The 12,598-nt window shown below is 36.5% G+C and overlaps 1 protein-coding gene across 1 annotated transcript in view; it reads right to left on the bottom strand.

Moving 5' to 3' along the window:
* The window catches only part of ror1 (receptor tyrosine kinase-like orphan receptor 1), a 111,960-nt gene that overhangs the window by 14,387 nt on the left and 84,975 nt on the right, over positions 1 to 12,598 (bottom strand). The window contains exons 3-4 of the mRNA XM_056258819.1: positions 6,752 to 7,039; positions 5,459 to 5,495 (exon numbers count right to left, since the gene is read on the bottom strand). Coding sequence (XP_056114794.1) covers positions 5,459 to 5,495; positions 6,752 to 7,039 — 325 coding nt within the window. The remainder of the gene's footprint in view (positions 1 to 5,458; positions 5,496 to 6,751; positions 7,040 to 12,598) is intronic.

Raw genomic sequence — 12,598 nt, 5'->3', positions numbered from 1 at the left:
ATTTGGTAAATGGAATATGTAAAAGTTGAATAAAAATCCTGTGAATAGAAGCATTAACACTAACTAAATTAAAAGTTCTGATAATGTCCTCCAAGTAATATTCACCGGATTGTAATTAATATACATTGAAGCCTCAGCATCAGAATACAAAATGAAACGGGTAATTAAAAGTTAGAAGTTAAAATAGGTATAAAATCACATTGTGAGATACATGTCACAATGGTTAGATATAAAACCACAATCATATGATATAAAGTTGCTATTACAAGGAATAAAGCTGCAATTATGAAAAATAGTCACAATTTCTTTTTTTAAACTCCGAGTATGGAAAATTGGCTTCCACTGGCTTTCCAGTTCTAAGGGTAATGTGTCCCATTAGATTAAAAATGTCTGTAAAAAAAACAAAAAACACATCAAGACCTATGACCTTGCAGTAAATCTGAGCTGCTTTTACAAGTTCCGTAACTCAATGTGCCAACTCAGAACGCTGTACAAATAGCTGCTTGTTACTTTCATAACTTTACAATTAAATTAATGTCCATAACAACACACCACAGTGACATGTTTCTGAAAAGACCAAATACATCTTCAAAAGAATCAAATATATCACATCAAAACTGAACAGCAGAACTTTAACATTAATCAAAGACTCTCAAATTTATGAGAGCCCTTTGTTAAATCTTTGCTGAAATGGAGAGCTTTCTAAAACTGAAGCACTTGAATAGCTTTCAGAAGTATTATGGTAGTCGTTTCTCAAAAGAAGGACGAGGCCCCCATTAGGATGTGCTCCTTCACACAATGCTGAGGCTTCTGGGATGTCTCCAACAGCCCAGCCTTGAGCGAATAATGGTCTGGACTTTTTTAAGATCAGTTTGATCCACTGTTAAAACAGAAATTGTAAAAAAGCAGAGCATCTCTCGTTTTAAAAAAAACTTTCCCTTTTGGACAGCCAGGAGAAAGTTAAACAGACATGACAAGGCCTTGATGGAAATATTAATATTTTCAAACAGGAAAAAAAGGGGATGTTATAAAACAACCTTAAAGAAACGTATGGTTCAAATGCCTACTATTAAATAATTCCATTGACATTTCATGGGAAACCAGCAGCACAACTGCATTGTGTACATTAAGCTGTCTCCTTATGGTAAAAACACAGTACAGAACTCATGTTTACAGTACAGTAATGATATTTTGATAAGGATAACCTTAGCAGCTCTTCCAGCACGATTAATGTGCACCACTTTAACTGAAAGCAGCACATTCTCAGAGAGGCTAGTGACGGCAGATCGACATTTAACTAAAAACAAGAATCAGAAATGGTACAAACTGTAGGGGGGGTTGTCATTTTCAAGGCCTGTAATTGAAAAAAGTACAGCACATTCAAAATGCACATTTGATTCATTACATGCATTTCTTAAGAATCGATTATGACCTTGTCATTGTAAGCGCTATCTATACCAGTTAAAGGTGAAGTATGTAGTTTCTGTGACACTAGTGGCACCTAGCGGAATTACCCCCCAAAAAAGCATATTTTCTAACAACCTTGCAAATGACTCCTTTACACATTGTGCTTCCTCAACTCAAACACATCAAACACAGTGCTTGTGAAGGCATGTCTCAACCGGTAACAGTACTACTTTTAATAAAAAGGTCCAACATATTAGGAATATGTTTAGCTGTATTGCTATGTGTCATGAGTAAGCAATTGAGTAGGCAAACCTTGTCTAGAGCTAATGCATCTCGCCTATATATATAAAAAAAAAAATTGATTTTTTTTTTTTACATTGGACATATCACAGTAAACATTATAAACTGGAATATTTGTCTTTCTGAATGGGTGCATCATGATTCTGTATGGTATTGAAGCATCCACTGTAGCGCGTAGAATCACAATTCCCCATTCACTTTGACGTGTTATATGACATAACCTATATAATTTTTGAAGGTCTAAATTTTGGCTTGAACTATGTAATGCATCAGCCATTGTCACACACTGGCTAAACATCCTCTGGCTTCACTTGCTATAGTAGCCGTGCTCCACTGAAGCCAATAAACGATCCAATGATCGATCAAATTACTTAAAATAATGTTCAAGGAAGCACAGGAAATGTTGGTTGATGAGTTATTTATCTCCCTTAAAAGTTTGTTCTAGCCTATTAAATTCTTCCTACTGTGTTTCACAACATCACCCCAGCATCAGTGTGATGCTGTGACCTCTCTGCTTCAGGATGGCTGACATTTGGGCCAGAACAACAGTGGCCATTGTTTCTCAAGGTTCAGGCCCATTCCACATCCATGGTGTTCGATTACCTCCTTTCCAGGTGGTCCCCATAAAAAAGGCAACGTTAAAAGTGTGGGGCAGTGAAAAGGGGGAAGAAAACATATTGCATTTATTAAAAAGTCTATGAATAAGGTCTTCAGTGTGAGTAATCACAGCAGCTGTGGTGAGCATCTGAGACGTGCAAGACACAACAGAGGACTGTATGTAGACGCTGCCCCTACCTGCTGTTTCAAGACCAGCTTACCTTATTCAAGCCCTTCCGTTTGCAAAAGATAAAGCTGAGTTAACCTCACATAACTGAATCAAAGCCAAATCCGCCCTCATCAAACAAACAACCACCCAACAACCTCCTCTGCCATAAAGGGCTCATGGGACTCCATTATGGTCAAACTCTTAAAGGGTTAGTTCAGCCATGATGAAAATCTGTCATCATTTACTCACCCTTATGTGGTTTAAGACCTGTATGACTTTCTTTCCTCTGTGGAACATAAAATATGATATTTTGAAAAAAATATTTATTCATTTTATAAAAAAAATTCAACCGTTTTTGTCCATTCAATGAAAGTCAATGTGGTCCAACAACTAAGTACTAATTGTAAGATGTTAAGTTGCATTTAGAAGAAATAAAGTCATGTTTCAGAGATATGAAGTCGCAATTATGAGAAATAAAGTCACAATTGTGAGATATTAAGTTGCATAAATAAAGACACAATTGTAAGATATAGTCACAATTACGAAAAAAAAATTAAGTTGCAATTACAGAAAATAAAGTCAAATTTGTGAGGCATGAAACCACAATTATGAGAAACAAAATCACAACTGTAAGGTATTAACACACAATTACAGGAAATAAAATCGCATTTCTGAGATAAGAAGTCACATTTGTGTGATATTGTCGCAAATATAAGGAAAAAGTCACAATGTAATTTAGGAAGTCACAATTATAAAAAAATGAAGTCACAATTATTAGATATCAAGCTGCAATTACAATGACAGCCAGTGTGGCCGAAAATAACACAAGACACCTTTGATTTTCATTGGATGGACAATAAAGCACTTTTTTTTTTTAAAATATCTTCTTTTGTGTTTCATAGAAGAAAGTGATAGAAGTTTGGAATGACATTAGGACATTAGAATAATTTCACACAATGAAAATGAGACATTTCTAACAGATTTTTCAAAGAAAAAATTACAACAGGTTTTCTCACCACTAAACCACTAGTTTTCAAAATATTAAAATGAATAACTTGCTTGTTTGTCAGAATGGACTCATTGAGCAGAATTTGTCACAATGAGCTTTTTGATTTGCTTAAATGAATAAATGATGTTAGCTAACTACATGATTTGAATTATCTTAGAACTGTACATTTATGACATATGGACATTACTTGAACAGTCACATCTGATAACAGATTCCTTTAAATTGTAATATAGAACCATGCATTTTCTGTAAAGCTGCTTTGAAACAATATTGTGAAAAGCGCTATACAAATAAATTTGTATTGAATGTGAATCCCTTTCCCCCTGTCTATTCAATGACCTTTTGCCCTTCAGACATCAATACCCCTCCCCACTTTCTCTCATATTTCCTCTCTTCCCCACTACAAGGCTAGCTCAAGACCAGCTGTGGCTAGTTCAGCTTTCAGTCTATGCATTGACACCAGACCTCCAAACGCACCTCTGCTCTGGAGTTCATTAAAGGAAGACTTTCATTAGAGTCCCAGCCACAACATGTCACCAGGGACACTTTCACCCCACACCCTCTTGACCAGGTACTCTCACCAAGACGAGACGGACACTTTGATAATCCTTCGGGGAAAAAAAAGGAGGCGCATAAAGGAGAAAGAGAGCAAAGAAGACAGACAGCGTACTGACCCTTTTCTTCTTGATGGAAGCTGACAGGATGACTTTCTTTGATGATGACACTAATGATTAGCAACAGGCCAACATATGGCTCAAAGGGATCTCTGTGCACCTCAATGCAGGCAGCGCAATGACGGCAGCAAGGCCAAAACTAGCCGTGCTGCCGCCTGTACGAGGCTTAGAGGCACACAGGCGGGTTTGTGGACTTTAATCAATATTAATGTGATTTGGAGCGCGGCCAGCCACGTCAAACGGTCAGGGGTTCATACTTTGATTTGGACGGAGACTATCCACAGTGCACCACAATGCAGGAAGCACAATGACGTACTTTGAGATTCGCATCTGTATTGTAAATAAAAACCACGCGACTGTTTACTTATAATATGAGAAGATGCTAGTGAGGGCAAAAACAACTCACTAAATTTCCATAGCTCTAAATTGAAAGTATTACAGGGATCTAAAAAACCATATGCTATCATAAATCTACACAAAAAAAAAAAAATCTATGCTCCAATGCTAAATGGCTACAGTAGGTGTTGAAGCCTGCAGCATGGAAAAATGGTATGATTAAAAGAGAAACACAAAGGCAGTGTATTAATGCACTGTCTGAAATCTGAGTGGGCTGAAACAGAAACATGTGGTGAGCCTGGTTGTACATTTTAGCACAAACAGGTGCTGGCTGATTTTAATGAAGTTGGACATACAAACCCTACAGTTCCTACAACCTTAAACAAGACACGTGTAAGCAACATGGACAATATCTTCATTTGTCTTTGCTAACCTAGAATTGTCTTGCTGAAGTCTCCGGACCTCTCTCTCTTACTGTAAAACTATAAATCAGAAATGTACAGAACACTCTTTAATTACCATACCTCAGAGTAGTTCTTGATACACATCTGCAATGAACTATTAGAATGGCAGTGTAGCTTTCATTGTACTTTGTCAATCTCAATTCCAATAAAAACTCATTTGAGACAACAGTGGCAAAATAAATTGCAATGAAAATTTGATGAATTAATTACAGAATGTAATAAATAAATATATAAATATATTTATATATATAGGTTAGAAACGTTAAATCACAGTAAGTGAAGTGAACATATAAAAGCTTACAGACAAGCATTTCTTTCTGTGCAGGTCTATATATCATCCACTCGCTCACACTTAAAATGGAAATGCTTTACCCAGACAGCTCTTGAAGGAGCAATTGAATAATTTGCCTATCCAAAGTCCCCCCTTTTGTTCTTGTATTAATGACTGATAATGGAGGGTTTTAGATGGGGTACAGCTCCGAGGAAAGGAAAATGGACTTACGGTGAAGGCCTTCCAGGCAGAGGGGTGGGAGCAGGATCTGGAAGAAAGAGAGAGTGGGGATTTTTAACAACATGCTAGGAACAAATCGCCCACAAAGAAGCATAACACATGTGGCCAATATGGCTCTTTGGCATTATGGACTAGAGAATAACTACAGTGATCTCATCAGACCAACACAGTTTCTCAAGATTTTTACTGTAAAAGTCTGAGGACGGTAAATTGCTACACTTATGAAGATGCATTAAAACACATTTATAGCACAGTGCTTTCAGGACATGTACAAGGGTCTTCATTCCAAATAAAAGGACCACTACTTTGCAACAGGTCCAAAATTATACATGTATGTGTGGACTACCTGAAAATCTCAATTGTTTCTTCTAGACAGCAATGACATTACTTAATTTTTGCTGAATTATATGGCTTATTCGATTTTTATCTTGAGAAAAACAGTAATATCAACTATTTGTTCAGACAATGAAAGTTAATGGGGTACAACAACAAAAACACAAAGCGTGTTTGACATTACATACTGTCTGAGTAGGTACTACATTTAATGAGGAATGAATTTCGCAACCGTTTAAAATGTATGTTCTATATAGTTTGAATGGTCATCCAATTACTTTTCGCATACTGCTTTTCTACTGCCTACTACAGTTTTACGCCCACTAAATAGGCATTCTCGGATCCAGGGACTGAGAAAATTCTATAAAATGCATTCTTTTCAACACAATCTCATGGCAATTCGTAACTGTTTTATGTTTTGGCGAATTGTCGGCTAATTTATATAAATTTGTGTTATATGTCTATTTTCATTTGATCTGCTTACGCCCCAGAGACAGTTATGTTCAGGGTTTGTGTTAGAGGTGGACCTTTTATTAAAAAAAAATCATGTTTTCGTATGATTCGTATGAATTTGCCACCTCATAAAATAGTTACGTTTTCCTGTGAGATCGTGTTGTTCTTTTATGTTTCACAGATGACAGAGTCACACAGGTTTGGAATGACATGAGAGTGAGTAAATGGCAACAATTTGCATTTTATGTGAAATGCCAGGAACAGGGTTAACACAAATTTGGCGTTTGCGGCATTTGTTTACATTTAAATTGTAAAAGTTGAAACTTAAAAAAAAAAAACATAACACTGAGAAACCCCTAATATCTCCAGCGCTATCGAAGATGTCCCTCTGACATGGGATGCGTTTAAATTCACAAACTTGAAGTTTTTCTGCAGTACATCATCAGTCACCTGATTTTTGAAACCATCACTATATCGTTAAATTCCAAAAACACTCACCAAACTTGACAAACAGGATTCCTGTGGTAGATACTGTGCCATAGGTGTTGGTAGCCACACACTGAAAGTAGCCGGTGTCCGTGGTGTCCAGGTTTCGGATTCTTAAGCGCGAGCCGTACGGAGTGGGCCTGTAAGAGACACGGCGCGGTTCCTGGACCACAGGAGCATCGTTTTTGAGCCAGCGGACTGTGGGTGGTGGATTCCCTAAAACGTGGCAATGTAACTCAGCTGTCTGTCCGAGGGAAGTAGTGATGTTATTCATTGGAGCATCCAGCCTTAGGAAGTGATCTAAAAGGACAAGACAGAAAAGATATTGAAAACATACAACATAGCTAACTTACTCAAATTACCCAAAGGGAATAATGTTGGAAAAAAGTAATACGGCTGCGATTTGTAACTATATACGTACATACAATGTGCAACAAACCTCTAAGTTGCCGGTTAGGAATTTTTTATGATATTTAGTGGTTGCCACTAGGTGGTAAATCATTAGTTTGGCTCATTGGGATGGATAGCGCCAGAGGGGACAGAAGAACCTCTTGAAGCTTCTGGAAACTTCTGTCTCCAGAAAATCTGTCTTGCCAGGCCTACAGCTAACTTTGATAAGGGGCCAGCAAAAACATGACAACCCCTAATATTTCACGGGTGGTGGGAGGGATATAAAAGCACTTGTAGTGAGCTCAGCAAATTTGACCCATTCTGGTCTGAGTAAGGCCATAGAGGGGAACTTATGTAGTAACACTTCAAATCTATGGGAAAGTTACACAGACGGTATGTTGAAACACTTTGTGGTAAAGGATAAAACCAGAATTGGGGTGAAAGTAGATATACAGTAAAATAGTATGTGTATTTGCTTGTGAGGTTGTGTGGTTTAACGTATTTGGATAGATACTGAAATGTACAGTATAATTTTTTTTAATGCATGAACAACTTACAAGAATTTTTTATTGCATTTAAAATATATGATATTTCAATTTGGTTATCACATTTACTCCGTAAACATTTCACATACCTAATTTAGCATTATAATGTTTAATAATAATAACTGAAAAATTGTGTTTTGACTGAAAAATTAAGTTTTAGATGACAATACATTGATATTGTACATTTCAGTGTCTGTCCAAACATTACTTTTTTTTTTTTAAATAAAACATTGTATACTTGGCATACAAATGCCAATGAATACTAATGAGATCATATTGGCAAAAAAACAGACAAAGTTGTTCCATACAAATAATAATTTAACCTCTGTAGAGTTCCCTGGGACTTCCTGTAGAGTCATATGATCGGTTTGGCAGACAAGCTCTGACAGGCTCTTGATGGCATCTTGACAAGCCCTACTCGTGCAGCCAAGAAGCAAAGAGTGAAAGTAAACTTTTCCTCTCACTCAGCGCGGATTTACTGTGAGCATATGATACATACAGTCCAACAATCTGTCAATACTAACTCATGATTAAAAAGAGTCTAATACACTAGGGCATTGTGCAGTGAACCTAATTATTGCTAACTAACTATCTAAAGTGCAAAAGTGGGGTTGCAAAAAATATATAGTTTATATAGTATAAAAATTATGTCATCATTTACTCACCCTCAAGTTGTTCCAAACGTTTATGATTTTTTTCTTCTGCTGGCTGAACACAAAAGAAGATATTTTGAAGAACATGGGTAACCCAAACAGTTAATGGGTTACCCAAAATATCTTTGTTTGTGTTCAACTGATGACAGAATATTCATTTTTAAGGGTGAACTATCCCTTCAAGTCTGAATTTATAGCGGTTAGTAACACAAGTTCCCCTTTCTCTCTCTTCAAATTCAGTAACATCTTCTCACAGGAGGCCAGACTATGGTGCAATGTGAGGAATGTGACTTTGACGAGAAAATTAATAAAAGTATATTGAGTAGGAGCCATGAGTGTGGTCCCCCAGGGTTACAGGCAGTGTAAGCAGCCGCAGGGCCCACAGCTGTGCAGGTACATCCACAATATTAGTCCTGCTGAGGCGGGGGTTGAATTCCACTGACTAACATTCACCTTTCAGAAACTCCAGCACTGTTTAAACTATACCTGACAGCAGTCTTCAGCAAACTGCATCTAGGGTTACCAGGAATCTGGTGGCAGATTTGAGCAGGATTTTGTTGACCACAACATTAACAGGAATATGAGGAATGAACCTGGGAAAAGATGGCTTTTTCAGGAACTGGACTTATGTGAATGAGATCTTGATATTGTTTGTTGAAATTTTTGACCCTATACTTGACCCAATCTAAAATACAGTATTGACACTGTACTTTATCTAAAATACATATTTGATTCCATATATTTCATATATATATATATATATATATATATTACTTTCTAAAAACCATTTCATGATCATGAGATAAGATGTTACTGAATATTATTATTTTTTCTTTTGGTTTTTATAACAATAATAATATAAGAGTAAATGTTTTGCAATAATTTACAATAAAAATTGTACAAAACAACATTCTGTCTTTATAATATTGCACTTATTATTATGATTTTTTTCTACAGAGCATAAATGGGATCACAAATATATAGCTTTTTTTAGTACCACATCGTCATATTTGGGGGTCCTTGGGATCAAAATGTTTGAAAGACATTAGACAGTATTGCAAAGGCAAGTCGCTGCAAATTCACTCCACAAATATTTCAATCATGCACGTTTTTGAGGCCTTAGTCATTTCTTATGGTCACAATCTCAATATATGAACCACAGTGAGATACCCGAGGTCTGGGTGACAAGTGAAGTGACTAATATACACAACATTCAACCATTACTCCACTCCCTTTTCTCTTCTTTTTTTATCCTTCCTCTTGTCCTTTCACACCTCCTCCCATCTCTTTTCCTTACTCTCTTTCTACCGTCCCTCTTGCTCTCGTTCCAGGCATGTCTGGTCTGAGGGTGGCCGAATGGAAAGCTACCTTCCTTCCCCTGGTGGATCTCTTCTTTATCCCTTCATCTTAATTTCCTCCATCCAAACATCAGCTCTCTTATAACAATATACAAATATGGTTATCCAAAAATGGATTCGTATGAAGAATACAGCCACAGGGGGATCAGTTCCGACCCATAATGCATCTGACTGACAAGCCTAATCTTTTGGACACTTCCACTTCCTTCTAATGATGTAAGCATGCGGTGACGGGTTGTGAACTTCAGCCAGAAGGAACCAACCGCACACAGACCCACACGCACATGTAATTCAGTTGTTTATTTATCAAACTTCCGCAGATGATTTGAAGAAGTAATTTGACCATTTAAAGTTAGCGGAATCAAGACAATGGCATCTTCTGTTGGCAGCGTGGGTGTGTGTGGACAGTAGGCTCCTTTCTTTTACTGATAGTTATTGGAGGGGAGTGTGTGGGAAATGGATGTCCGACATATGAAATAGTCTTTTTTTTTTTTTACAAATGGAACAGTTTATTGAACCTTTAGACAAAATCTGAAAAGAATTGTAAAAAAAAAAAAAAAAAAAAGAGTTTTCATGCGTTGAAATATTAAATACCAATATAAAAGTTAGGTAACACTTTATTATAATGGTCCCCTTTAGACATTCTGTTAAATTTAAAGTTGCAGTCCGTAGCTTTTTCCCTTTTTGTCGCCATCTCTGTTCGAAATCTGTAACTGCAGTGATTCGCGGAATTATCATCTTTACGTGGGTTGTAAATCGGCATGAAACAGCGCGGATGAACACAGTGTTTTGAGGCGAGTGGTGCTGTCAGTCACAGCGCTGTGTGGATACTGTCATACAGAATCACAGATTCACTTTTTGAAAGCTTGACCAACATTAGAATTTTCACCGGAAAATGTCTTCTGAACAAGTAACATCCATTTTTGTTCTGACCAACTAAGGGGGGAAAAGCATTCGACATGACAAGCGATCGTTAGATTTAATCAACGCGATTTACAGCAACCGTGCAAATTATAGCCTACTTTGTTCTCAAATTGTTCGTGTTAACAAAATCAGCATTGCGTGACTAACGTTATTTAATGTGTTTTATGATTACATGTGTAGTTCAGAATTCATATTCTCCACAATAGCTAAACGAGAAAGGCACAACAAAGGAAACTCCATAACTGTGTGAATTAAGAAAACGTACTGTTACACGATTGAACTATTGAAATGTCTTAACTTACTTGTTCAGCAGAAAAAGCTGTCTCTTCTTCCGTTTTGAACCCCTTCGGGAGTTCACGCACCTTTCAAAAGCCCCACCGATGTGTATCCTTGTGTTCGCATGAGACGGTTTCTTTCTCTTTCCACCTTAAATCCGAAGTACGAAGTCTTTTGGGTTTTATAACTGGTTAATCTCCAGTTGACACTGATGATTGTTGTCTGGATCTTTCTGGATCCGCCATAAGTTTAATCATGTAAAGTGCTGCGAGAAAAGCCTCTCTCTACATCTCCTCACGCGCAGTATAGCCGGCTAGCCGAAACTCCTTCTTTATGTGTACAGATGTGACGTAATGACGCAAAGACATGCTCGAATTTCCCGCGAAAACCCACCAGTACCACTGGAATTAAAATCATTATTACAAGCAAACCGTTTTGAATCTAGCTATGGCAAGCAGATAGTTTTGAACACTTGCTGAAGATGTTTTTTTTTAAAATAATTAATTTGGATTATTTTTAACTTAAAAAAGTTACGGACAGCAGCTTTAAGTAAAGCTGCACCTACATGTCAACTAACTCACATTAGAGTATCAGTAGAGTATTAGTAGGCTGTCTGCTTAAGTAACTTTGCAAGTACATGTCACTTTACTCTACGAAAATAATACTAAATTATAAATGAGAGTTAGTTGACATGTGCAATGTTACTTAAAGTCAACAGAATGTCTAAAGGGAACCATCAATATAAACTGTAACCAAACCTTCTTATATTTACTTAAAAATTGTTAAAGATTTCACAGAGGGAAATAATCAAAAATCATTTAAATACTAATTGCGTGAAAAAGACTGCTTCTCGGACAGTTCCTGTGTCTAATGAAGGATACAGTACAACCAACAGGACAACAGTCATGTCTGTCAACAGCATGTTTGAGATAAAATATAGACACATATGATATTTGAAGAAAACTGAGAAAGATCAATGTAAAAAATAACTGGAATCAAATATTTTAATTTTCACCGTTTTCAATTAAGCAGTAATGTGTCAATTGTGCAACAAAAAATAAATAAAAATAAAAATAAAAATAATACTTCACTGGGTGTATTTAGGCAAATGTTTTTTTTTTTAAATAGATAATTGGATATTTGGCGAAAATGATAATGGCTTATGCATTTACAAATTAAATAAACTAGTACGAGTGTGAAAAAAAGTGTTTTATAAGAGTTAGCTTTCTAGAAATAGGCCTACCCATATACAAAAAAAGATATATCATGACATGAATTACTGTACGATCTTTTGTTTCTTTAAAACCTTTCTGTTTTCTGACCTAAAGCATAAGTCAGCTGCAGGTCAAAAGAAAGTTCTTGTGTTGACAGCTGATACCAGGCAACAAATCCGACTGAGATTTAAATATTAATCCCAAAGCAATTAGGACCATTTGGAGAAATCACATAGCAGACATAATGACTCCAATTCTATTAGTTTAATTACTACTGAGTTTGGTTCAAGACAGGAAAAACACTTAAACGATATGACAAATAAAAAAATTATATAAAAGGGTCTTGAAATGGAAGGAATGGAGTGCTGATAATCAATATCATATGTTTGTAGGTATTTGTATTTGATAGAGAGAGAAAAAAGAAGGGGGGAGAGAGAGAGAGAGAGAGAGAGAGAGAGAGAGAGAGAGAGAGAGAGAGAGAGAGAGAGAGAGAGAGAGA

Source organism: Rhinichthys klamathensis, unplaced genomic scaffold (assembly GCF_029890125.1).
Source record: "Rhinichthys klamathensis goyatoka isolate OS25496 unplaced genomic scaffold, OSU_Roscu_1.1 h1tg000160l_1, whole genome shotgun sequence".
NCBI classification, from domain to species: Eukaryota; Metazoa; Chordata; class Actinopteri; order Cypriniformes; family Leuciscidae; genus Rhinichthys; species Rhinichthys klamathensis.
The sequence above is the reverse complement of the archived record's forward strand: the minus strand, read 5'-3'. Positions and strand labels throughout refer to the sequence as shown.